The sequence below is a fragment of the Colletotrichum fructicola genome (assembly GCF_000319635.2).
Source record: "Colletotrichum fructicola Nara gc5 chromosome Unknown KSG_Nara_v1_contig02, whole genome shotgun sequence".
Lineage (NCBI taxonomy): Eukaryota > Fungi > Ascomycota > Sordariomycetes > Glomerellales > Glomerellaceae > Colletotrichum > Colletotrichum fructicola.
This window is the reverse complement of record NW_027094052.1, coordinates 1,239,476-1,264,397: the sequence shown is the minus strand read 5'-3', so window position 1 is coordinate 1,264,397 and position 24,922 is coordinate 1,239,476. Positions and strand designations below refer to the sequence as shown.

General features: G+C 52.9%; 12 protein-coding genes across 12 annotated transcripts; 6 read left to right on the top strand and 6 right to left on the bottom strand.

The window, feature by feature from the left end:
- Positions 1–1,907: 1,907 nt before the first annotated feature.
- CGGC5_v003084 (putative transporter) lies at positions 1,908–2,905 on the bottom strand (the record flags this gene model as incomplete). The annotated part of the gene is made up of 4 exons (XM_032032028.2): positions 1,908–2,138; positions 2,189–2,475; positions 2,526–2,601; positions 2,669–2,905. 4 exons carry the CDS (start codon positions 2,903–2,905, stop codon positions 1,908–1,910), a joined length of 831 nt encoding a protein of 276 aa, XP_031888895.2.
- A 515-nt stretch (positions 2,906–3,420) lies between these two features.
- Positions 3,421–3,945, top strand: CGGC5_v003083 (uncharacterized protein; the record flags this gene model as incomplete). The annotated part of the gene is made up of 3 exons (XM_032032027.1): positions 3,421–3,595; positions 3,655–3,878; positions 3,931–3,945. The coding sequence occupies 3 exons, from the start codon at positions 3,421–3,423 to the stop codon at positions 3,943–3,945; spliced, it is 414 nt and encodes a 137-aa protein (XP_031888896.1).
- A 65-nt stretch (positions 3,946–4,010) lies between these two features.
- Positions 4,011–5,173, bottom strand: CGGC5_v003082 (uncharacterized protein; the record flags this gene model as incomplete). The annotated part of the gene is made up of 3 exons (XM_032032026.1): positions 4,011–4,487; positions 4,539–4,958; positions 5,012–5,173. 3 exons carry the CDS (start codon positions 5,171–5,173, stop codon positions 4,011–4,013), a joined length of 1,059 nt encoding a protein of 352 aa, XP_031888658.1.
- A 1,640-nt stretch (positions 5,174–6,813) lies between these two features.
- CGGC5_v003081 (Uncharacterized protein) lies at positions 6,814–8,222 on the top strand (the record flags this gene model as incomplete). Its single annotated transcript, XM_032032024.1, has 2 exons — positions 6,814–6,860; positions 6,920–8,222. The coding sequence occupies 2 exons, from the start codon at positions 6,814–6,816 to the stop codon at positions 8,220–8,222; spliced, it is 1,350 nt and encodes a 449-aa protein (XP_031888698.1).
- Positions 8,223–10,120: 1,898 nt separating this feature from the next.
- On the top strand, positions 10,121–11,030 carry CGGC5_v003080 (uncharacterized protein; the record flags this gene model as incomplete). Its single annotated transcript, XM_032032023.1, has 2 exons — positions 10,121–10,259; positions 10,315–11,030. The coding sequence occupies 2 exons, from the start codon at positions 10,121–10,123 to the stop codon at positions 11,028–11,030; spliced, it is 855 nt and encodes a 284-aa protein (XP_031888697.1).
- Positions 11,031–11,707: 677 nt separating this feature from the next.
- Positions 11,708–13,467, bottom strand: DAL5-2 (Allantoate permease; the record flags this gene model as incomplete). The annotated part of the gene is made up of 4 exons (XM_066151073.1): positions 11,708–12,039; positions 12,097–12,714; positions 12,780–13,002; positions 13,123–13,467. The coding sequence occupies 4 exons, from the start codon at positions 13,465–13,467 to the stop codon at positions 11,708–11,710; spliced, it is 1,518 nt and encodes a 505-aa protein (XP_066009578.1).
- Positions 13,468–14,170: 703 nt separating this feature from the next.
- On the bottom strand, positions 14,171–15,283 carry CGGC5_v003078 (uncharacterized protein; the record flags this gene model as incomplete). Its single annotated transcript, XM_032032021.1, has 1 exon — positions 14,171–15,283. The coding sequence occupies one exon, from the start codon at positions 15,281–15,283 to the stop codon at positions 14,171–14,173; it is 1,113 nt and encodes a 370-aa protein (XP_031888746.1).
- Positions 15,284–16,016: 733 nt separating this feature from the next.
- Positions 16,017–16,505, bottom strand: CGGC5_v003077 (uncharacterized protein; the record flags this gene model as incomplete). The annotated part of the gene is made up of 2 exons (XM_066151072.1): positions 16,017–16,417; positions 16,493–16,505. 2 exons carry the CDS (start codon positions 16,503–16,505, stop codon positions 16,017–16,019), a joined length of 414 nt encoding a protein of 137 aa, XP_066009580.1.
- Positions 16,506–18,209: 1,704 nt separating this feature from the next.
- Positions 18,210–19,162, top strand: CGGC5_v003076 (uncharacterized protein; the record flags this gene model as incomplete). Its single annotated transcript, XM_032032018.1, has 2 exons — positions 18,210–19,095; positions 19,149–19,162. The coding sequence occupies 2 exons, from the start codon at positions 18,210–18,212 to the stop codon at positions 19,160–19,162; spliced, it is 900 nt and encodes a 299-aa protein (XP_031888789.1).
- A 2,854-nt stretch (positions 19,163–22,016) lies between these two features.
- On the top strand, positions 22,017–22,409 carry CGGC5_v003075 (uncharacterized protein; the record flags this gene model as incomplete). The annotated part of the gene is made up of 1 exon (XM_032032017.1): positions 22,017–22,409. One exon carries the CDS (start codon positions 22,017–22,019, stop codon positions 22,407–22,409), a length of 393 nt encoding a protein of 130 aa, XP_031888788.1.
- A 176-nt stretch (positions 22,410–22,585) lies between these two features.
- On the bottom strand, positions 22,586–23,455 carry TES-26 (26 kDa secreted antigen; the record flags this gene model as incomplete). Its single annotated transcript, XM_066151071.1, has 2 exons — positions 22,586–23,106; positions 23,203–23,455. The coding sequence occupies 2 exons, from the start codon at positions 23,453–23,455 to the stop codon at positions 22,586–22,588; spliced, it is 774 nt and encodes a 257-aa protein (XP_066009581.1).
- Positions 23,456–24,259: 804 nt separating this feature from the next.
- CGGC5_v003073 (uncharacterized protein) lies at positions 24,260–24,871 on the top strand (the record flags this gene model as incomplete). The annotated part of the gene is made up of 1 exon (XM_032032015.1): positions 24,260–24,871. The coding sequence occupies one exon, from the start codon at positions 24,260–24,262 to the stop codon at positions 24,869–24,871; it is 612 nt and encodes a 203-aa protein (XP_031888695.1).
- Between the last annotated feature and the right edge of the window lie 51 nt (positions 24,872–24,922).

Genomic DNA, 24,922 nt, shown 5'->3' with positions numbered 1-24,922 from the left:
AGCCTTGACTTGACTCGTAAACGATCTCAAGCTCCTGCGGTAAGATCACTGGGGCTGTCCCAGAACTCATCCCATGGGACAACTTGCGACATGGAAGATCTCCCATAGCAGATCGTGTTCGTCTGACCAGTTAACCACTTTGTTCTGAATACCAATCCGTCTATATCCTCATCAGAGTTACCTGCTTGCAGCACATCGGTTAACTCGCTGGCAGGAGGTGTATTGCCAACGCCGAAGTTTATATTACAACGGCCAATATCTCAGGTATATCGAATGCAGAACCAGCCCCTTCACTGTACGTAAGTGCAGAAACACATGCAGCACCGCTTATTCCCATTTTCTTTCATAATCAAGAATCGACTCTGTGACAGTCTCACACACGAAGTGGGTACGCGAATACCACGGCACGCCGAACGATGAGACGCTCGTTTGCGTCATGATAGGAACCACGAGAAACAAAGTTAACTTAAGTTACAATACTCGGATAACTCACCATAAATATTATCTATTTACTTTCTTTCCTTGATAGCCAAGGCGGGTGCTCCCGAGATGCGGAGCTATCCGCCGGTTGGCCGTTAGCCTACCGACTCATGCAGCCTTCAATAACGCGCAATTCAGCGGGTTGAGTCTGACTCACGAGTCACAGCGTGAATCTCCAAGAAAGATAGCTGCTTAATAAGGGGTAAGCCGGTTGTGAGTGCAGGCCCCCATGGCTGATCATTCCGAGTGCGAAAGACACCTCGTTAACAACGAGAGATGACTGAGGACAGTGTAAGTTGTCTGTATTTGTGATTGAGACATGGTGTGACAAGCCTTGAAGGTACCTGCTAGCTACGCGGGCTTGTTGTAGCATGCCAGCTAGCCACTCACAATTCTCAAATGCGCCACCCCAGACAGCCCCTAAGCCGAAATAATGCCCACAGAGAAGAAGGGCTGGGTAGTTTGATCTTTCCCTGCATCCACGATTATGACCTTCACTTTCTGAATATCGAGCCAGTGAGGTTACGCAATACTTCGAGATCGCAATCTAGAGCTTGACTAATTACTATTTAGGTACCGTCTCTCAAAAAACATATCGGAACCCCCTCTTCTCGTAATCGGTCAGATCTCCGAGCTGATCGACAACAGTGATGTCTACTTCCGTACCCTCCTTTCTATCCCTGATTCTGTTTTCAATCATGCATCCAACTGCATACGCTACCATGCACGCGATAGCCACTACCTCAAACGCCATAATTGCGCTGTATCCCGTCGTGTAATTGGGAGCTTCTCTCTCGATAAAGATTTGAGGCCCAACGATGTTTGCAATGCAGTAAGCCAAAAACACCGTGGCATTAATGGTTAGCTTTTTAGTGTGGCCTGACACGTTCGCCATTGGAAGAGATAGTGCTGCATATTTCATCAGAAAGCATGCCCGAGTGTGGGTGGCAGTGCTTACCTGTAGCGTATGGACCCCAGAAAAAGTAGAAGAAGTAATATGCCATCAGCCGGCCTACCTTGTTGTCATGTGGGAGTTCTGCCAGCTGTCAGTGACGGCATTCAGGCAGCGGAGCGGGTACGGTACCTTTGATAATAATCGAGCAGGCCAGGGGAACGAGACAACAAAGTCCTGCCGAAAGGCATCTCTTGTTTGCCAACCATCTTTGCGGTATGGCTACCATGAAGCCAGCCAAGCTTTGCATCACCCCCGTCGGCATGCCGAGCAGGGTAGTTTCCAACTTTCCGTACCCGAGTCCCGAGACGATTTGGGCTGCGAAGGTCACCAGGCCACCCGTCGGTACGTTCATACTCAAGAAGAATATGAAAAGTATGTAGGTCTTGTAATCGGTAAAGGCTTCACGAACTTGGTACCACTTTAACTTCTGTAAAGTACAAGGTCAATTCATACATCAAAACTCACTAAGCAGTCAACTTGCCTTGTTCTCAATACCAGTCATATTATCCTTGACTCGGTCTAGTGCGATGTACTTGTCTTTGCCCGTGAGGAAATTGTCGGCAAGTGGCGAGTCAGGGAGCCAGACGAGTAGAATGGCTCCCCAAAGCACAGTGAATCCTCCGATGACGAGAAACAAAAGCCGCCACGACGCAATACCGGTTTGTGCATGACCTATGCCGTATGAGACAACCCCTGTCACAAGCTACAATCATATTAGCCGAGCGACTTTTTCATGAAATTGGGTCAACGGACGCTAGAGAACCCTGTGAACGTGATAGCCATGCGGACAGGCTGTTCTGATTTCTTGTACCACATGGTGTTCAGGATCGTAACAGCGGGAAACAGTGGGGATTCAAGAACACCCATTAGGAACCGAAGAACCATGAGGCCAGCTGCGTTCTGAGCGGCTGCAAGACACATGACGCAGCCGCCCCACGCTACAACCGCCGTGCCAACTGTCTTGCCGACCGGAAGCTTTTGAAGGACGGCATTCGCAGGGTATTCGGCGATCAGCCATCCGAAATAGAAGATTGACCCAACTGTTGAAGAAAATGAGCAAGCCGATTGGATGAGGGATGCAAGAACTTACCCCAGCTGTATTGTTGTCCTACTAGATGCGTGTCCTCGTTCATGCCGTAGAGTGCAGCATTCGAAATGAGGATTTTCTGGGCTCCGATATCAGTAGGTGTTACTCCTAAAAGGCTCAATGAGCAGGCTGAGATTTTAACGAACATCAACCGCGGCGATGATGGTCGTTCCCACGATGAGAGGCATCAAACGCCAGTCTATCTTCCGTAGAACTCGTTTGGCTTCAGAGGCTTCATAGTTGGCCCATTCAACTTCATGTTCTCGAAGAAAGATGGCTGCTTGATCGTCCAAGTTGTTCGCATCTTTGATGTCGTGCACTGAGCCAGCTGTGGGCTCCTCCTGGCACGGCTCGATACCAGATCCCGTCTTCTTGATGAACATGGTGTTTGCAATGCACGATTTGATGCGACCTCAGTTCCTGTAGATGTCATACGAAGCCCCCAAGACTTTGATGATGTCTCTTTAAGAGAAGAGATCTCGAACTCCGTGAAATTGGAATGAAAGATTTGCCTGGAGGGAAGATCTGATGACTAGCTTCAGGTAGCGTGAAGCGTCTGGAGCTACTAGCAGCTCTCATTTCCCATTCCTTATCTTATGCACATAATGTTGAGATAATTCGTCCTTTGCGGGCGTCACACCGATCAGAAAGAGGTGTTACGACAACGGCGGCGTACATTCGTTTGTCGGAGTTTTGTCCGACGTTGTGTGCGGGATTTACGAGCCATTGCGGGAGGCGGACTGCGGCTTGCCCAGCTCTCGCGACTGGCAATGATGCCAACTAAATCACTGTTTCGTCCTTCAGATATAAAATTCCTTGATTAGAGACTTAGTTTCACCCTCTTATCATACAGTACCAGCACAAACAATACCCCAACCGATTCAGACTCTCCTTCATTATGGCTATCCTTGACTACGAGTACGACCCCAACGCCTTGGCACCAGAAGTCAAGCGAGGGATTGACTTTCTCTACGAGGCAGCAGACAGAAAGGAGGCGTGCGCTGCTTGGGCGGGGTGCTTCAGCAAGAATGCCAAGCTCATTAAGGGTGACTATGGGCCTACTGGAGTTCCTGGTGAGACTTCCACTTCTTCACGTCATTAATTCAATACACTGACACCAGCCTTACGTCAGATCTTCAGAAGTACCTCGAAGAGAGCTGGAACAACACCGACTCTCGAGTGCATGATGTTAAGAAGGTCTCAATTATGAACGAGTCACCACTTACTCTCAAGATTGAGGGGGTCACCACGTATCAGAGATCCGGGGGAAAGGAACAGCAAGGTGAATGGACGGCAGAGCAGAGCTATGTCGATGAGGATGGATGGAAGAAGATCTCCCAGTACAAGATCAACTTCGTAAGTTTGACGCCATGACATGAATATTGCTTGGTGTCTAACACTCACTCAGAACATGCTCTATTAAAGACGTCAAATGCATCCGTAACACAGGTGGAGGAATAGCCCGGCTATTTACTAGCGAAGCTCAAGTCAGAAATTGAACAAATCAAAGCCAGCGATTGACATATTTGGCAAAAGATCCAATCCTTCATAATTCAGGTCCTGGTGCTGAGGTCGATTAAGCATCTCCTCCATCAAGCTGATGACCGCTTGATGAACGTGCTGTACGCGTAGCTCAACGATGTAGCTCTGCATCCGAGTCTTCCTCTCCCCCTCTAGGGCATATGGCGAACACAATGACTGGGATGACGGCGAGTCGAGCATGTTCGAATTACATGCTTGGCCACCGAAGGCAGGGCCATCGAACACCGACTCCGCCAGGAGCTGAAACGACTGCAGAAATACTAGAGCCCGAGGCCACCTGATCGAGAACTTCTCCATAGTTCTGTGGCAGCATTCAAAGCCGGAGATAGTATCAGTAAGACTGAAGTTTGCCGTTCTAAGGAGCGGTGGCGTCATTGCGTAACAGTAAAGTAGAATGATCCCGAGTCTGAATTGGTACATCAACTGTAATTAAGTCAGCGGAGTAAGACAACCCGTGGAAAAGCTTGGACTTACGGCTGTCCAAGTCCGGTATATCACCGAGTCATTCTCCTGAGATGACAGAAAGGTACGACACGCCTCGCTGCAGCATTCCACTAATTGACCAACCTCTTCGTGGCCCATCATGCACGGCCGCTCTTGCACCAGGATAGATAAGCTGTAGTCGTACAGTTTTGACAGTGAACTAGGTTCATGGTAAACCAAGTCGTCTTTCGGGCTTGAATTCGTGACCGCCTCGATTTTCTCTTTCCATAATTGAAGTTCATCTTTCAAGCGCAGTCGGCTAGTTTCTCTGAATGGATCTGAGGGATCCAGCTTCTGAAGCTTCTTGTTGAAGTGACGAATCTTTGATTGGATACACCTGAGTTGGAATATGTGACTGTAGAATCCCGTCTCCGTTTCACCGGCAGGCATTTGGGAGGCATGTTGAAAGATCTGAAGTCTGTTAGGTTTGAGGTATATGCAATGAAAGGGAGATTATAGGTCACCTTTTCATCTAGAATCTCGAACATGAAGGGCTGGGGATATGTCCAAGCTGACGCCACGACCTCGTTCAAGATGTGGGAGCTCATAATAGTCATGTTACGGGTGTGCTCAAAGTCCACGCAAAGATTTCCAGCGTAAAGATCGACCTCATGTTTGTCATCCATCAGATTTGCACAATTCATCAGAACCAACATAACACTTCCAGAAACAGGGTCTGGCGATGGTCCATGAAATGCATACAGAAGCATCAACAAGGAAGCTTGGGTTCTGATCAGCGGTGACGAATGTCCGGTAACATTGCCCAGGTTCCTGTTCATAGCTTCGTCATGAAGTCTGGATGCATGTACAAGGTGCGGACAGTCTGCGCGGAAGGAGCTGCTCACTAGAGCACCAATGGCTAACACCATTTGAATGACAAAATGGTGACATGTCGCAGCCTCAGACAAACTGGATGAGTGAGTCGCATACGCGTCTCGCCAAGCTACTTCGTCAATGAACGTCCATTGAGGCTGTACATGCCGGAAGTAGATGTTTGTATAGTGGTCCAGCCAATCTTTTCCAATCATTGACAAGACAGTTTGGGGAGTGGTCATGGAGCTGCCGACAAGCGAGTTGCATGAGAACCGACGCGGCGGTCCATCATTCGGGATGTTGATCTCTGGACCCTCCATATCGACTCGACGTTGTTCTGATTGTAGAACCAGACGTGCACCTCGCGAGGTGTCAGAGATGTATCCACCACCATCAAATGGAGAAGCAGAATCATTAGCTCCGTCGAAGTCCTCCGCAGCTTCTTGGGTGCTAATACCGTGGGTCATCATGTCGGTAGGAGGCGGAGATCTTTGCGCTTCCGCCGCGTGCGCCTCCAGCTGGCGGAGGTATGCCACCGGAATTGTCGCAAATGAGCCGGACTTTCTTGCGCCATACGGGACGCACTCCGATCCGCTTCTTCTGCATTCGCCGCATGTGGGCACTGCGTGGTCGCAACGTTTCTTCCGGGTCCGGCAACGAATACAAGCGATCCTCCGTGGGTTCTTGCTTGCTGGATGCATTGTCGAATGTCAAGTCATGGTGTGTTGTTAGATTGCGAGCATGAATTGGAAGTCCGACAGTGAGCCTGAGGAAGACCCGCGTGAGTGATCGGCTCTTCAGATATCGGCGTCTCAGTCCGAAATGCAGCAACGATAAGCTCAGTACTCTCTTGAGAGGAGATAGTGCGTATCAAAAGGACATGCAGGCGTATCAGACACCCTTGTAATGTCGTGCTGGAATCGCCAATCAATGCCCCAGTATTCGCTGGAGCTCCTAGTGGTTGGGAATAGACCGGATCAACTGCCGGGGAACCGGCGGACATTGACCGCGTCAAGATAGGCTTTTGCGATGAGCGAACTCGTCACGAAACAACAGACACAGTTCTGACAACAGTAGCCTGTTATTAATTTTCAGTAGGATGTCACCGTGAATACGCCTACTTTTGGACACATCGCGTGATCGATATCTCCTCCATGCACCTCCCCCGCACTCTGAGCCCCCGCAGTTCCATGGCTGTTGATCCACGTTGCTAACGTCTGTTGGTGCCACTGGCCTCCGCCAAGATGGCGGGTGTGGCGGGCTAGGCTGAATGCTGTCGGACAAAAGTCCGACAACGTTGGAAGCGACCATCATTGGCGGCGACATGGGCTGCTATTTCATGACAAGAATACTGGTAGAATAGAAAGCTGTGTGCCAAAGTAATCGTTTTGGGCGATTGTAAAAGTCATAGTTACTCAAGCGTCAACGTTGAGATATCAAAGTAATAATCACGATGACTTCTCCACAGGAGCCAAAGTCATACATCAATCTCCAGCTGGGGTAGGATAAAATAAGATAGTTGACCTATTCCAGTACTCAACGGCTAACACCATAAACAGCTGGCCTTCACCATCACTGTTCCCCAAGAAGCAATTAGCCGACGCTGCCCAAGCAATCCTTCTCAATGATGACATTGCGGCCAAGGCTCTAGTCTATGGTCCTGACCAGGGCCAAGACTCCCTCAGAGAAGCTCTCGCCAAATGGCTCAGTGATTTCTACCAACCTTCAATTGGCTCAATATCTCCGCAGCGCCTGTTTATCACCAACGGAGCTTCGGCAACGCTCTCCATGCTTCTAACAAGATTTACCGACCCGGAGTTTACTAGGTGTATCTGGATGATCGAGCCAACCTATTTTCTAGCATGTCCATCATTTCAAGAAGCTGGTTTCGAGGGCCGAATGCGGGGAGTCCCTGAGGATGACGAGGGCATTGACCTTGACTACCTTCGTAAGGGACTGTTGGAGATGGAAACCAGAGAACCACCCGACCCCGCTTTCGTTAGCACCGTGGTGTCTCCAAAGGTCTACCGACATGTCATTTACGTCGTCCCAACCTTCAGCAATCCCAGCGCAAAGGTCATGTCTCTCCGCCGCCGGAAGCAGCTGGTCGAGCTGGCCCGGCAGTTCGACGCCCTGATCATCGCGGACGACGTGTATGACTGGCTCCGCTGGCCCGCAGACCATGGAGCATCCGGTTCATCTGAGCTTCCCCCACCTCCCCCGAGACTCGTTGATGTGGACCACGCCTTACCAGGCGGCAAACCCTGGGGCAACACGGCGAGCAATGGTTCCTTCTCCAAGATCGTCGCGCCAGGGGTGAGAGTCGGGTGGGTCGAGGGGTCTCCTGAGATGGCGAAGGAGTTGTGCAAACTCGGGTCCGTCAGATCGGGAGGTTGCCAGGGACATCTGTCGTCCATGTTCATGGGCCATCTTTTGAGCAGTGGGGCGTTGGATGAGCATATCCGCGGGAAGCTGATTCCAACGTATCAGGAGCGGTACCATGCTATGATAAAAGCTATTTCGGAATATCTGTCTCCTGTGGGTATCACTGTTGCGCCAAGGCAATCTGAGGTTGACAATGATGAACCCGGCATAGTTGGAGGATTCTTTGTCTATCTCAACTTACCTCGTGGCTCCATCTCGGGCAAACAATTTGCAGAGTTCGCTCTAGAACGCCACAATGTGCGAGTAGCACATGGTGAAATGATGACTGTGGCAGGTGACCCGGGCAGTCTGGAGCGGGCAATGGCCAGCTTTGGAGTTGGATTTAGGTTATGCTGGGCGTGGCATGACGTGATTGGGATCCAGGATGGCATCATGAGGCTAGCCGCAGCATTCAAAGAGATGCAAGGGAATCCATAGAATAAGGTTGCATAGAGTAGGACAAAGGGTTCCCTTCCCCAGACGAATATCATGCACCTATCCCCAGCTTCCGATTAATACTGACATTCAACTATTTCGTGCTTTCGTCCATAGAATGAGGGTTGACTAGTTTCTCAGTCAAATCGTATTTTCATTAGTCCCACGATTAGTTGATCAAGCCCTCTAAGCCCGAAACACACACAATGAAAGACCGTCTCTGCTCATCTCAGAAGCAAAGCCATGCTCCCGACTACTAATACTTCGACAAACAGCCACCAAATCATATCGCTCATAAACACGACGCCCTCACGATCGGACGGCTGCCACAGGTTGTCGGTCCAGCAGCAGGCTCTCGGACCGCTATCCGCTGGCTCTTCTGGCACTCGGTGTGGATCTTTCCAGATTTTATTCCGCACTGGATGGATCATTGTGGACTCGGAACTCCGACCCCCCTGTCCTGATGTCGATCGATTGCAACATAAGCCTCCCGCTGCCCCCTCTTTCTCTCGCGATGTGGGCGAGCAGCCCACCAAATCAATCTTATCAATCTAATCAATCAATCTCAATCGATCCTTTCAAGCACGGCGGCCCGGTTTCTCGCGTGCCTCATCAGTAGCACTAGCATGGTGTTTGAGACACACGCGCGTGGAGATCCATCACATTGAAAATTTTTCTCGCCCCATAAGATGGACCAAAAGCCTCATCGGCAGTTCGTTATTCGGAAGGTTCCTGCCTATCTAGGCTATCGACACCGAATAGCCCACCAGGAATGGTGTCACAATACTTTCGGTTGTCATGATACCGTACTGTTCGTTGTGTGATAAAGGCTCAGGTGTTCTTACTTTGAGGTTTGAGAGAAGGTTGTGTCTTGATGCCAACCATCTTAGCCAGTAACTGTGCAGAAAAGCGAGCATGTGATGCTCATTGCTCTCACGAACTCGTTCCTACATGATAGGTATATTCAGCAGACCAGCATGCGATGGGACGTGACCGTCCAAGGTAGGTATTCTCGCAGATGCAAATAGACATCGGGCCCCATTTGAGGCCGATCTAATGCCCAAGAGACACCCCAGAGCCAAGGTACGGCTTTCACCCTTGGCTTTAAAGCTTGGCATCGGGTAGTGGGGGAGTTGCGAGAATTCGCCGTATCCATACCGCTTCACAAGCTCACACTCCAAAATCACTGGTGGCTGATCGACATGCAGGCCGTGGCTTTCAGCTGTCCACATTCAAAATCACGAACCGGGCCGCTCTGGTGGGTCGCAACTACAACTACCGAGAGCCGCGACTGGGGGCTTGATATTTACAGTTGAACCCGAAGGAGGGTCGCGGACTCCTCCGAGCCCCAGTTAACTACGTAACAGACCAGGAGCACCTTTTGGTATTTTGATCTGATAACTTTGCAGCATCACTACCCAATCATTGGAGTTACCCTCTCGACCCAGGAGAGGAAAGTAGTACTGTGGACCGTGGTGTTCGTCCAGCATTGGCTACAGCCCCCCGGTCACAAGTGCCCAACTCTATCTCGGGAATCGAGGTTGCCCCCGACTCCAGAAGGGATCTCCTCAGTCTCATACGTGATTTCGTAAAAGTGCGGCATGGATCGGAAATTGCAGAGTTTGCTGCAGCGCAGAAACACAACTCCACTGATGTGGCTGCTCTCCGGTCTCGGGTCCGCTCCGAGAAGCATTCAGAGATCTGCGCTGAAGATAAATAGACTCCATAAAACATGAAGAATCACAGGCTTCACTGCATGAACAAAACTCTTCCCAACGTCACTTAAAATCATCATTGCTGTGTTGCCTTTGCTTCATTGACCCTTCTACTGCTTCTAGCCCGTATACTACATACACTTGATACCCAACCCCCAGAAGCATCTAGAGATACACGCCGGCATCATGGGCTTAACAGCAGGGGGTGCCTCGAGGCCGATCACCGACGTCTTCACAAACGATACAGACATCGACCGCCGCAAACTCACCCGCGTAGTGCCTATGAAGGTACTCTGCCTAGGTCTCGGACGCACAGGAACAGCATGTACGCAGCCCGTCCCCTCTAACCCCCCAACAAGCCTTTCTAACCCCAAACACAGCCCTCCGCGCAGCCCTCAAACAGCTGGGCTACGTCGACACCTACCACATGCTCAACGCGAGCGCCGAGAACCCGCCCGACTGCCTCCTCTGGAGCGAAGCCCTCGCCGCCAAGTTCGACGGCGTCGGCTCCTTCGGCAAGGACAAGTGGGACGCGCTCCTCGGGCACTGCCAGGCCGTCTGCGACTGGCCGGCCGCCTCCTTCGCGGAGGAGCTCATCGCCGCGTACCCGGACGCTAAGGTGCTTCTCACTACGCGCGACGTCGACCGCTGGCACCAGTCCGCCCTCGGCACCGTCAACTACCGCGCCAACGACCCCTTCCTGTGGGCGCTGTCGTACGTCGACTGGGCGTCCTCAATGTACTACCCGATGCTGCACAAGTACTGGAGCACTATCTTTAAGGGCGACTTCGAGAAGCACGGCAAGCAGGTATTCCTCGAGCACAACGAGCACATCCGTAGTATTGTGCCCGAGGAGAACCTGCTCGAGTTCAGGATGAGCGACGGGTGGGAGCCGCTGTGCAAGTTTCTGGGGTGTCCCGTGCCGGACACGCCGTTCCCGTACGTGAACGAGGGGGACTCGTTTATAGGGCGCACGAGGAGGCGCAACTTCATGCAGCTGTGCAATGTGCTCTTTAGGTGGATGACGTGGGGTATGGCTGGATGGGGCATGTTTTCTGTTGCGCAGACGTGGAATGTTCATAAGTACTTGATGTAGATGTTTCATGAAATTTTCAGCGTTTGGATTTGGATTATGTTCTTGGAGACCTATTTTATTCTATCTAATGGTGATCAGCGCTGCCGCAAGGGTAATTGAGTTTGTCTTGAACCCGAAACTTGCTGTTGATGAGATTCTTTTTCGAAGCGTTGATTGATTGACATACTTGTGAGTGTAACAAGTCAATCGCTATACAAAACTTCCCTCGTTCCCGTCGTCCCTGTCGTCGCTATCGTCCCTATTGTCCTTGTTGTTGTCGACGCTTACTCCTCGCCCGGATAGCATGGCTCATAGCTGACTACTTAATCCGGCAATTTTGAGGTTATCTAGAACTTCACGCATGCCCTCATAGCCCCCCTCAAAGGACCCATGTAGAGCCTTCAGAGTCCTCTCGTCCCTAGGGGACAGTGGGACCTCGAGAGGACCTCGCGTATGTTGTGCCCGTATATCTAGGCCGCGTAGATAAATAGGGCCGTGACCGATCTACGCTCTCCTATTAAGTCATTGTACATATAATAGCACCGAAGCATCAAATTATTCAATTCAATTAAGGGGTGGTGAGTTGACCGCTAAGGTGGTGGTAATGGTGTCCCTTGCTTGAGCAGGTTGAACAGCTTGTCAAGGAACTTGCCCTTGCGGAAGGACTGATGGTGATAAGCTCAACCCAACGTCCCCCTTCACCACACGTATCGGAAGTGAATATTCTCTCTGTCAGTCAAGTCCTGGAAGTCTGTATCGAGATGAACCCTCCGCCCGGCATCCTGATCCAGCTTCTCCCGTCGTCTATTCTCGTTCCAGCAGTACAACATGTATAGTATCATGGTGAAGATGCTTAATGCGTACGAGACCAGCATGGCGCCCATGCCAAGCGGATACAGCGGCGCCTGCGAGGACTTGAAGAACTGCGGACCGATGATGTTGCTGATGCAGTACGAAGCAAAGACGATCGCGTTCGTCGTAACTTTCTTCGTGTGTCCGGCGGTGTTGGCGCTGTTGATGCCGAGAGCAACTATCAACAATGGTCAGCTGCGATCCTTCACGAGAAAGGACGGAATTGTATACACACCGATGTATGGCCCGAGGTAGAAATACGACCAATACAAAGCCCACAACCTGCCCGTGTAACTATCCAGCGGCAGAGTATACAACAACACCGTCGCAACCATGCCGACCACAAGGCCCCCAATCACAAACGCCCCCCTCAACTGGCACCCCTTGAACCTCCTCACGCACACATACACCCCAAAGTTGCACACATAGCTGCTCAGCGTCTGCACCACGCCCGTCGGCATCATAAGCAGCGTGCTCCGCTGCGGCGAGTACCCCAACCCGTTGACGATCAGCGGCGCGAAGTTGGTCAGCCCGCCGTTCGGGATGCTCACCCAGATATTAAACAGAAACATCAGCCAGGTCTTGGGGTCGCGCAGCGTCTCGCGCAGCTGCGGCGGAGAGAAGGTCTTGTTCTCGATTCCGAGCTGGTCCGCGCGCAGGCGCTCGATGGCGACGAAGCGCTCGCGCGGCGTGATGAACTTGGCGCGGACTGGGTTGTCGGGGAGGAAGACGCCGACGAGCGCGCCGTAGAGGATGGAGATGGCGCCGGTGATGTAGAAGAAGGAGGGCCAGGCGTGGGTGGGGAGGAAGCCGACGGCCCAGCCGAGGGTGCCGGTTATGATTGTGGCCAGACCTGGGCGGTGTCTAGTGTGAGTGTGTGAAAATAGAGATGTGTTTCGTTTCTTAGGCGGGACCTACCGGTGTAGAAGAGGCCGGCTCGGATGGGTTGCTCCTCACGGGTGTACCACATCGTCATGATGATGAAGTTCCCTGGAGCGACCGGAGCCTCAAGGGCGCCTAGAAGAACACGGGTGATGACCATTGGGATAAAGCTTCGACAAAACCCGGCGCCAATGAGCACGAAGCCCCATATGATCATAACCGCGCACATGGACTTCGCAATCGGGAGTCGTTGGAGGATCTGCGAGGATGGGAAACACCAAAGCAGATACCCAAACTGCACCACGGCACGCATCAAGTCAGCATCAATCCCTCTCTAAACTCTCAACTCTCAACATGACCAAGGAAAATGGATGCTCACGTAGAACGCCGACCCAACCCACGCATACTGATCCCCCTTCAACCCCAAGTCCTCCCTCATCCCATACAGCGCCCCCGTCGACGGCGTAATCTTGTCCATGGCAGGCAGCGTGATATTAAGCCACAGGAAAGGAATAAGCCGAAAGTCGAGCTTCCAGCGAAGCTTGACCTCTTCCTGGCGATCATAGTCGGGCTCGTTGGCGAACTGGTCCGCCAGGTGGGCGGCAATGTCTCTGCCCCCGCTGTTGTGGGAGCGGTGCCGGATCGTCTTGGAGTCTCCCTGGGAGACGTCCGTCGCGTCGTGTGTCGTGTCTTTCTCGGCCATCTTGCCGTCTGTGGGTGGCATCTTGCTGCCAAAGTCTACCGCGGAGTGGACTTGAAAGGTGATCCAGATTTCGCACGACATCGACGGTGGTTTAATACAGCCACCAAGAAGCTGCTTCACAGCCAATTGGCTTCCTGACGCTCTATCTCGGCGGTTGATGGACCTTATCTTCAGATGCAGGGGATGGTATCAAGAGGAACATCCCATCGGGCCATTTTGTCCCCGATGGTCGTCGGACCGCCAGCGGGGGCCTACGGAGCGGGCACGACAACTTATCATACCGTTTACCCCGGATTTTCTTGAGTGTGTTGGGGATGGCAGGGGTGATACTCATGCAGGCGACTACGTCACTGTCTAGTCGGTTGATAGGGTGTCGGACAAAAGTCCGACATTCGGGTCATCCGCCGCGGCTACGGACCGCGCCCTATCTTTGAACACAACACTGTGTTGATCTTCACTGAACTGACGAAAACAGAAGCGACAACGACGATAGCACGCGAGCACCAAGCATGTCAGCTCCGTAGGGCGATATCAAAGTATAGTCTCATTGTAACTCCTAACTAAGCAACTCAAGGTGAGCAGCGTAATGACACACCCAACCACTATCGATGATGTCTCCACGGTTTCAATCCACCTAACAAGTGTGCGCTCAGAGTACACATAAACACACAAGACCGCAACATAACATGAATGCTCTCAATCCCCCCCATAGGTACAAACGCAATTACCAGCAAAGAACATCGTGTGTGCATTGGCTCTCGACGATAACCTCGGAGTAGATAGGATGGAGAGCCTGGAAAGCAGATGCGATAGCTGAGTTGTAAGCATCGTTGAACTTGGTATTGTTGCACTCGTTGCAGTGGATTCCGAGACTGCGCTCTGGCCACATCATCTCATAACCCATATATCCCTTAACCTCGCCACTGATGGTGTCGGTGACGGTGAGGTTGAAAGTTGTAGGGAGGACGACGGTGTCATCAGAAGTGTCGTTGGCAAAAGGGGCTGCTCCGTGGTTGTGGAAGAAGAGACCATCGGAGGCAGGAAGAGAGCCAAGGTTCTTAAAGACGTTGAAGAGGACCGGCAGGATGTTGAGAGGAGTGCCATAAGAGCCTTTGCATCGAGTTATGACCGACGAGTTCATGCGATTGGCGAAGGGGTTCGGGCTGCAGATTCCCTCCGTGGTGAAGATGATGCTGCTGAGGAAGTGATTGATGGTACCATACCAGACAGCAGGACGGGGGCTAACGTCGACCTTGACGCCCAAGATGCCGCCGAAGGACACATTGGCAGGAGGGGCAGGAGGTACGGTGAACACAGTGCCGTTGTCGGGAGTGGTGCCCACAGACCAAGGCGTCGGGCCATCCTCACGGTGGTTGCAGACGAAGGCAGACTGGCAACTTGTGGAGCCGGTTGCACTGGCTCCGACAGGTCGCCCACGGTAGGTGTAGCACCAGAGAGTGGTGCTACCATCCCTGGTGCTCATGGCTTTGCCGGCACGGAGAGGTTCGGGTGTGCCGTCCTCGATCCAGGCAGACCATGTCTCGCCGTTGGAAAAGGTGGCAGATGCACCTTTGAAGTTCCAGGGGTACTCGCCATCGCCGTAAGGCATCTCGACCATCATGTCTGGGGAGAAGAATCCAGTCTCGTCGGAAGAAGGCCAGATGGGGCCCTTGTACCAGTTCATCTGGCGGGAGGTGGACCAAGATTCGTTGAGTGGGTTGGTACCGATGCCGCAGTCAGCCAGGACGAGATTCTGATTGGGGTTGGTCATGGCGAAGGATGGTTGGATGATGGAGGACATGGCCGACGCAGCGTGCAGGGTGTTGATGAGAGCCATTTCGAACGAGTTCAACAGGAGCTGAGGGTAAAACGAGAGTGTTGGGAGTCCAAAAGGTCCAAAATTGAGGTGATAGGTGACGTGGTTCGAGAACGAGAGGTTGAAGGATTGACGTTGTCGAGGTTGAAAGAAGATGGAGGTCAGAGGAAATGGGGAGAAGAGGACTCAAGAAAACCAGAGGGAAAACAGACGTCGGATACCAGTCCTTCCCGTTCGAGTTCGCCGCTTCCCTTCCGAGTCGAGGCTGTGTTTCATACCAAATCACGCCCCCTTGGCGCGAGTTCCGAATCCGAAGAGGAAGCCATGTGGTTGAAGGTAGAGAAGGAAGCGACGTCGATAGCCACGTCAATCTTGTATGTACAACCCACAGACGGAAGCCACTCCGGCAAGCCTTTCCCCGGAGGGCTTGCTGTATGACGGCGCGGAAGGAACACGGCAACGTCCCGACGTTTTGTTGCACCCGCCTGGCAGGCGCATGATCGAGATGGGCGGCGGCGAAGGGCAGGTGTCACCATGCCATTCAAGATGTGCCGGATGGAGGATCTGAGAAATGAACAACCATTCGGTTTTGACTGATCTTTAGTACACAGGAATTGTAGAATTGCAGGCAAAGAAATACTAGTCTATTTCTAATGAGTAGCACCATTCTATGGCTATATGATATTAGAACTACGGTCGTGGGTGAAATATGGCTCGAGTTGTGGTGGAATTCCATATCAGCCAGCCCAGATCGCTAGAAAGCGCGGGCAAGCGCGTAAGCTACGAACGTCCAGTAGATTGTGTATTCATCCGCCGGTTTCAACATCATGGGAACATAGTTCTCAACCCATTCTGTATGCAGAGGCTCCGGGAACTGATTCATTCGCTTGACTTTGCAGTATTCCCAGTATTCTGGGTACCATCCCGCTTGTTCCCAGTCGATAATGGCTGCAACTCTCGGGAGTGGCCCTGGTGTCAGCATGATATTTGACGAGAGAAGATCGGCATGCGTGAACACAATCTCCTTTTTGTTGTCGATCTCAATGCCGCACGTGGTGTGGAATTTCTCAACAGCATCTGGGCCTTCGAATGGCCCTGAGTTTTCGGGATAACCCCGAAGTATGATGTCGTTCAAGGGCTGCTTCAAGTGGCTCCCTGTGTAGATGAATGTCAGGTCAGACTTGGTTCGTTGTTCTTTTTGCAAGAAAGAAATAGAACTCACCGATGTACCTTTCACTCTCATCTTGCTTCCAAGCTCTCCATGCATCCACCATGACCCTCAGCTCCTTACAGACATCCAGCCGTTCGTCTTCAGCCATCTCACTCCACCTTTCCTCCAGAGTATCTCCTTCGACCAAAGACATGTACATAAATCTCTGTCCTCCATCGTTTACCCAACCAAATACCTCAAGGACCGGCACTTAGCCTTGGAGCTTCTCACGAACCATGATTTGAGTCGAGGCCACGACAATGGTCACTAAGCGACCATATTTGATGAAAAGACCCAGATCACGAATGATGACGGATGATGGACTGTCGAACTCATCTGCGCAGGGATCGCCCGTTGCAGTATTGATGGCTCTGACTTCGGCTGGGCTGGGAAGCGTAGCCCCAGGATGCTCTTTGAAGAAGCTTGATTCCGTGTAGATTGTCATAGTAAGTGCAATAGCCGAATCGCTAGAAGCCGTTGCCTGCCGCGAAGGGTCTGTGTTCTCGGTTGCCATTGTGGTTGTGGATGAATCTCAACTGATTGCTCTCATGCCGTCGAATTTTTAGATGCTTGTCGGACGTCGTCTTGCTTGGACTGTTGGTTGGTTCTAGCCGCCGTTGTCTCTGATGGCGGGGCAGTGCACGCGGACGCCTGCTCGTCGCATGCAACCCGGTTCGCCTGATGCTGATAAAACCAACATGTTTTCCACCTGCAAAGCACTTCTTTTCAGTGTACGTCAGGCACTGAAGTTTGCAAGTCACTTCCACACGTGGCCGGCTGGGTTGGTCCTCGCAAGCAACGGCGACGTGGTTGATGCTATTTCCGTATGAACTCGACAGGGACAAGCCTTGGGGATCATGAGCTTATTCAGAGCGCAGAGTTCAGCGTCACCTGCATCCAGTTGCCGAAGGTAAGACCAACGCATCTTACAACATCAAGTAGTGAGTTTTGTTTTCATCAAAGTTTGGCCATGTCATGAAAAAGGAGTCGGGCCGCCATCTGAAGAAATTCACAGTGTTCCGCCGTGATGCAGAAAGAAAGTGGACCTCAAGCTCAGCTCTACCTAAGGTAGCAGCAAAGGCGGGGCAGATTGCCGGGAACACTGCAAATCAGCGCTTCTCCAGGGCACAGACGTCGGTGAAGCAGCCGGCGGTGCCCCCAAGACCCCTAAAAATAAGAACCAGCCCGCATGGGGGAGTGGGGCGCTGCTTGTTCACAGCGCACCACTGTGACCACGCCCGGATCTGAAAGGCTTCCTTCCTCAAGAAACGGGACCAACGAGAGACAGCTTGACGCACCTCAGCCGCACTCGGCCTCAATCGAGACTAGCTGACACCACCAATTCCTTCACTCCTGTGACTATCGGTTGAAACCATGTCGCCAAAAACGCCCTGCGCCACGTTGACTCCGTCGCCCTCCTCCTCGTTGTCGCGACGCGGGCGGCAGCGCTGTCAATCCTCGACCTCCTCTCGCGACGACGCGACCATGTCTTCTCGAGAGTGCGACTGACGACTGGCATCTTGACGCAGCCAGCGGGCAGATCTCTATCCGGATTCAAATTCTGCGGTGCGACGATACGAGCTGCGCAGGAGCTCCAGATCACCAGTCAACCAGCGAGCCCGGGAGCTCGACCTCGCACAATCAGCACCTCGACGACAATACCCCCCAACTCCGTTCTCGACGAAAGGTTCATGCCAACAGCGCGCCCAATACTTCAGCAGACAACATTCAGCAGCCATGGCGGCTCTTCCTCCTAATTGGGAATGGGATTATGATGGCACCCGCTGGTTCTATCGCTACAAGCCAAATGGCCATGTCCAATTCCACTTCCCCAAGGAGGGCGACGAGTTTCCCGACTTTTTCGACGCCATGACCCCGATTCCCGACCTCTCGCCCGAAGAGAAGCTCGAGAGTCAGCAGCAGATGAAGAGACGGATCGGCGGGGACCCTGACCCGAAGTCCCAAATGCGTGCGACTGGAGGACCCCTAGCCGACTTTGGGATGAGCAGGAGCGGTTTCGGAGGGCCGCTTGACGACGACGATGGGGCGGGATTCTTTTACCAACCTGAGAACTTGATGTATCTCGGGCCTGGCGCATATACTGATATCAGCCCTCTGGCCGACGAGGATGAGCGGGACGAGATCCCGAGGGATAGGCGGAAAAGCAGGGACAGCGCGAACCCCAAGAAGGAGAGGACGACTCTGGAACTGGCTGGAAGCGACAAAACGGGAGTGTCGCCTCTGCAAAGCGAGACAAATACACCTTCCGTAAAGAACAGCGTCCCCGTCCGAGAGTCTGCTGCCGTGCCGGAGTTGGTGGCAGAGGAGGCTGTGCTGATCATCAACACCCAAGAACTTCCCGGGCCAAGTCAACCAGCGATCCCGTCTCCTGGAGTACCGCTGCTGGACTCCGTTGAGAAGCCCCATCCGACAGCCGACCCGGCCGTCCAGTCACCACCTTGGGATCCTGTCGGATTCGTGGCAGAGATGGCGACAGAACATACCGCGCCTGCGCACATTGAGACGCATCCTGACCCAGTCGAGATGGGCGATAACGCTGTCCTGGCACCGATAGAGACGCGAATCATGGACTCTGGCATTGCTGAGCTTCCCGAACGGACAAGTCCGTCAGATGCTAAACCACCAGTCCCATCCACTCACGACCTTTTACATCAGACGAGCATGAGTGATCATGCCCTTTACGGAGCTACCTTTGGTACAGGTTCAAGACCTCAGAACTCTTCACCAACGGATTCCGGGAAGGTGAGGACCAGTACGCGGCCTCTTGCTGTGCCACCAAAACTTCCTCTCGACGACTCCCTACCGGAGGTCGTTCCACACCAAACCCAAAGCTCTACGTCCACGCCGACTACCCAACCATTCAGTATCGAACGGAAACCCTCAAAGACGGGACCCAAACAGGGCACTTTTAAGCCATACGTCCCTGGATCTACGCCGAACCCCATTCCCGGCAAGTCGCAACCCAAAGAACCTGACTTCGTGCGCCGCGACCACCGAAATTCTTTGGCACGAGAGGCATCGTTGATGTTGGGCCCCCGCCAGAGCTACGAGACATCAAACATGCCTTCGATCTTGCAGCCTCCACAGATTCCTCCGAAGCAACCGTTAGAATCCACCCAAACGCTCATTCAACATCCCGTGAATCCTGCGAGGCCCGATGCAACACGAACGCAAACCGAACCGGGTGGGGTTCTCACCAGTGTGACGCAGTCTTCAGGGCCATCCAAGGGTCCCTTGCAATATGTACCATCCGTGCTAAAGCCAGCGAGAGGTCGGCCGCAGGAGGCAGCGATAACTCTACCTCCACCACCTAGCACGAAACAAGTACATTCGGGATCTACCCAATTCGCAGCCTTCCGTCCTGGAGTCCACGCCGCAATGCCGGCGCCGGGGCAAATCCCCCACCCCCTCGCTCCGACCCACGCTCCGCAGTCTCTCTCGGGTGCTCGGCCCTGTGTCCAGCGTGTCGAGACCGCGCCCGCAGATCATCATACGGCTGGAGATCATGCCCCTACGCCCCAATTTGGGACTCGACCTTCTGTAGTGCCGACTTTACCTGCGTTTTTGCAGCGGCCTACGGGTCAAGCCGACTCTGCTCGTCAACCCGCGAGCCGACCACAGCAACACGCTTCATCGTTTAGTGCACGAGCAAGATCGAGGTCTGATCTTCCTCAACCTCTTCACAATGCTCATGGTACATCTGCATCTATGATCGGCCAAGTTCAACCTCCACCAAGACCTGGCTCGGCGGCGATTCCTAGGGATGAATCCCCGCCTAAGACTAGTACTGTTACTCGCCCACAATCGGCTATGGACTTTATGCAGGGCCGGCCTGATCCTAGGATAGACAGAGTGATCAACCAGACGACACCTACTCCGCCTCCAGATAGACCAAGACAGACCTCATACGCGTCCAGCGAGGTGTCGTCATTAGGGCCCCCATCGGGAAGTCAATCGTCAGGGTTACCATTCCAGACACCCTCGCCATTAGAAAGTAACGGGAGACGTCCGTCTTCAGGCTTCTTCAGAAGCGCGGATGCGAACGCAAGCCCCATGGAATCTGCCACAACACCCGTTCCTCAAAGACAAAACCCGTTCGATATACAAGCTGCTCCTCTTCGATCTCCGGCGTCGAGGCCGGCATCTTTGTCCGGCCCCTCTCCTACCTCGACACAGCCCACAACGCCTGGATCCGCAGGCTTTGACATCACAGCTGGTCCTCCTGAAGTTTACGGCATAGCTTCGTCAAAGCCTTCACCTGGTGTCTCGCAGCATGCGTCAGGCATGCCAGGTGGTCGCGCAGCCCACAATGTTATTGAACCTATTCATTCGCCTACAGACCGTCAACACTCTGTGCCTGCCGAGGGGTTTGCCGTGATTGATTCACAGCCTTTACCTGTGCAATCGACGTCAAATGGGTCTTCTAAGTATGGAACTCAACAGCAACAACCGTATCAGCAAGGCCAAGAGATCCCACGGCCTCACTCAGCACAGCCAGTTTCATCCACTTCAAGTGTCGGCAATCAGCCAGGAACCCATCCGCCGTATCCACTCGAAGAGGGCCAGAACATACCGAGACTTGGTGACCGTCCTCAGCGTCCAACCGTCACGCCACCAACACAGCAGTTCCTTGGCCCTACTAGTCCTCGAACACCTGGGCATATTCTTCATCCAATTCAAGAACATCATGACTCTGGCGCGACCAACCAAAATGTCTCGGGCACCGCTGCGTTCCACAATACAGATTCTTCCCCTCGAGCATCCCCTGCAAGTGTCCGTCAAATGTCAACAGGATCATCCCAGTATCCGTCATCAGCGGAGTCGCCCGGTGGGCAGGGCAACATGCTCGGCCGAGGAAATGTCACGAGCATGCCTCAAGCCATGTCACCAGCGGTCGCGACCATGGGTCAGACGTACTCTCCTGTACAGTCCAATCCCTTCCAAATTTCCCCAACCACTACGAGAATGCAGCCACCGACTCAAGTGATGCGCCCGGGATCCACACCACAGGTCATGCCACATGGCAAGGACAAGGAGAAAGGAGGCTGGCTTTCCAAGATAATGAAGGGTTCCGGTAAGCCAAACGTGCTGCAAAAGCCACCACCATCCCCAAATACTGGCCCAGCGTCGCCTCACTCGCCAAATACTACTCGACCGGCCCAAGGTCATAACACAGGATGGGTCGCAGCGCAGCAATTCAACCAAGCAACCTACAATCAGCAAGCCCCAGCTGCATTTCAGGAAATTCAACAGCCTATTACGTCTGAGCCAGTGTCTGGACCTCAGAACTTCGTTCCACCCCCGGCCGGGCCCATTCTGGCGCCGCATACCGGTGGCCCAGAGCCCATGATGAAGATGCAACAGGCTCCGGCAGTCGAGGCACCCCAGGTAGCTCCAAGGCTACAAGTCGATCAATCGCGACGAGTTAATGCCACACAAAGCGTGGAGAAAACAGTCTCTAGTTTGCCCCCTCGGGGGCTGTCACCGGCAACCGTGGCACCGAGTGAACACACAGCAGACAACATGTCCGATGCCGCATCCGTATCTGCCATCTCTGTCTCCACAATGGACGTATCCGAGGCTCAGGCGCAGCCTGTGTTGAAGCCCCAACTTGTCACGGTTGAGAAGGCTCCCTCTGTACCTGATAAACACCAGCTACCTTCGCGGGTTGCGGCAGCTTCTGGCTCGTTATCTCAGTCACCACCCAAGACTGCGGATCCGGCGACTAGCTCCCAACCTTCTGTGGACAGTGAACTCACCGTTGAGCCTCTGTTTTCGAAGAGGAAGAGCATTGCCGCCGCCCCGCCGGTGCCCGTTGTGCCTTCAGCTCCCGCCGCTAACGACAAGTGGGCTAAGAAGCCTGCCGTGGACTATTCGGGTGACGATTGGGGCGATGACCCATGGGATTATGCTTGAGGTCAGAATTAAGAGGCGGGCAGCATAGTGATCTCTTCTGTTTTCCATCATTCAGAAACATCCCCAAACAAATTGAAGAAATGTTTGCTCAATCACCTCAGTCCCGTTTTGGCAACCGTCTTCATTGTTATTAAACACTATATTAACTAAACATAGACGATCATCAACTGCGTCATCTACTCCTTCACCGGCAACAAATTTAAAATCCCACTCAACAAATCCGTCCTCAACGCCGTCCCATTCTTTGCACCGACATATCCCACCCCGGAGCTCGTACACCCCGGGACCAAAGCACACACACTGCTCCCGAGCCCCTCTCTCATGAAATTCCCGCCCACCAGCACCAGCCCCGCCTGCTGCACGTATGCCGCCAGATCGAACGGCGCGCGGGCGACGTCTTCTATCAGGTTCAGCGCCGGCGGCTTGTACTCTCCCGCGGGCTGCCGGAAGAGAAGCGAGACGTAGCGGTGCGGCGCGACGGAGAGCGGGGTCAGGGGCATGTAGCGCGCTTGGATTACGGGCGACTGGGCGAAGACGCAGGAGGGCTGGAGGTTGTAGATTATGTGGTGGAGGTAGGAGCGCAGGAGAGGCAGGGAGGGGCCCGGGGCGTCGGGGTCGAGTTGGATGTAGGTGTATTTTGTGGAGGGGGGGTAGAGGGCTTCGGGGGGGAAGGAGATTATTGGTTCTTGGAGAGTTTCTGGTGCGTTGAAGATTCAATGTTAGTTGCATGCTTTAGTTTGGGGAGGGGGGAGAGGGATGGGAGTAAAGGAGGGAGAGTGGACAATGGACGTACGCGCAGCGGAGAAGGTGTTGCCGAGGTTCTCTGGGATGTTACCGTAGAGCACCTGCAGTTCGGTGGTGGGGTTGATGGAGGTGAAGATGTCGGGGATTATGCCGGAGGACTGGAACGCGGCGCGGACTTGGGCGGCGCGGGTGGCGGGGAGGCCTATTGTTGGGCATATTGGGGGTAGGAGGATGCTTAGGGGCGAGGCTGAGGAGAGGGATGCTGCGATGAGCACGAGGAGTGGTGTGATTTGGGACTTCATGATGCCGCGGTTATGATGAATGGAATCCAGGTGCATCCGATGGTACTAGCATTCTTCTAATTCAGTAGCTGAAATGACATGGACTTATATACGTCTAGATATGACCAAGTTTGAGTGGTCGAACTAGACTGACGTTGTCAGAAATAAATCAGAGACATCGTAGACGCTAGGAGAAAGCCATCCAGCCGAGACGACGTTGTGTCTGGTCGTCTTCCCGAATGTGCTGCCAAGACATGTTCATGGGGGTTGTTTCTTCCGGGACGAGGAAAGGTGATCGGCGGCCGGGATGTTGAGGCTGAATATTGTGGTGGGGGAGGGTAGTGCCGCTGACGGACTTGTGTTAGCGTGGAACCGCATTGGAGATGTCTTGAAGTGTGATATGACATCAGGTGTTACTGTGGCTGTTATGTGTTGTTTTTAGGACTGAAATACCGTCTTCTGATCAATTTCATGGCACATTTGAGAAATCCATTTGACTTACGGACTTCATGTGTTGGACATCTAAGCAAGCACGAAAAGCTTTTCAATTTTGAATACTATACCTTCTTGTTCTCTGTCTTGCTAAAGTCTCGCTTACTCTATCCAGACTAGCTCAGCCCCTTTCTTCCATAACTAAAGGAACGACTCGCCTTGAATGCTCAAATTCCTAGGCCAGTTCATAGCTCAATCCACTCCTTGAGAATGACAGTTTGATACCACAATTCTCAAAGTAATCTGACTACTTTTCTAAAATCCTTGATGCCTCAACCACTGGACCCAGAGTCGGAATGGTGGATAGGTCGATGGCCCGTCTCAGACGCACGCATGGCATACCCGGACTATCCCGAGGACGTCCCGCCCATTCTTCGCATGGACGCCCTCCGCCGCTTATACTGGCCAGTGTACGAGGACATCTCGAACATCCAGGTCTTTGACGACCCAGAAGAGGACGAGCAGGACTCGCCCAAACGCCCTTTCCTCGGACACCCCTTGGTCGAGGAGCCCGTCACCAACTACGGCCTGACTGAGCTCCTCATCAGAATCGGCATGCAAGAGGGCAAAGAATGTCATACCCTTGACAATGAAGAATACGAGGACCCTAAGATGGTGGTCAAACGTGACGACGGCGGAGAGATCACGTTTGGGGACTTTGTGACGCAGATACATCCGTTTCTTAATGAACACAAGGAGGAGACTCTACAGCTTTGGGAGGAGCTTCTGGAGAGAGTAGATGAAGGCGACGTCGTTCTCTTCGAATGCTGTTTAACCGGATATCCCCAAGATTTGGAAAGTCGAGAGGAGACACTGCCGGTCACCATAGAGCTTAAGAAAAGCACCCAGAAGTATGATGAGCGGTATTACCGGTGGAAGGCTGCCAAGGCTGCAGCGCGGCAGAAGGAAACCGTTCAAGAAGGGGAAAACACTGCAGAGGGGTGAGAATTGTGAAGAAGAAAGGACGCATTCTCATTTGATTATTATCTGCAAAGG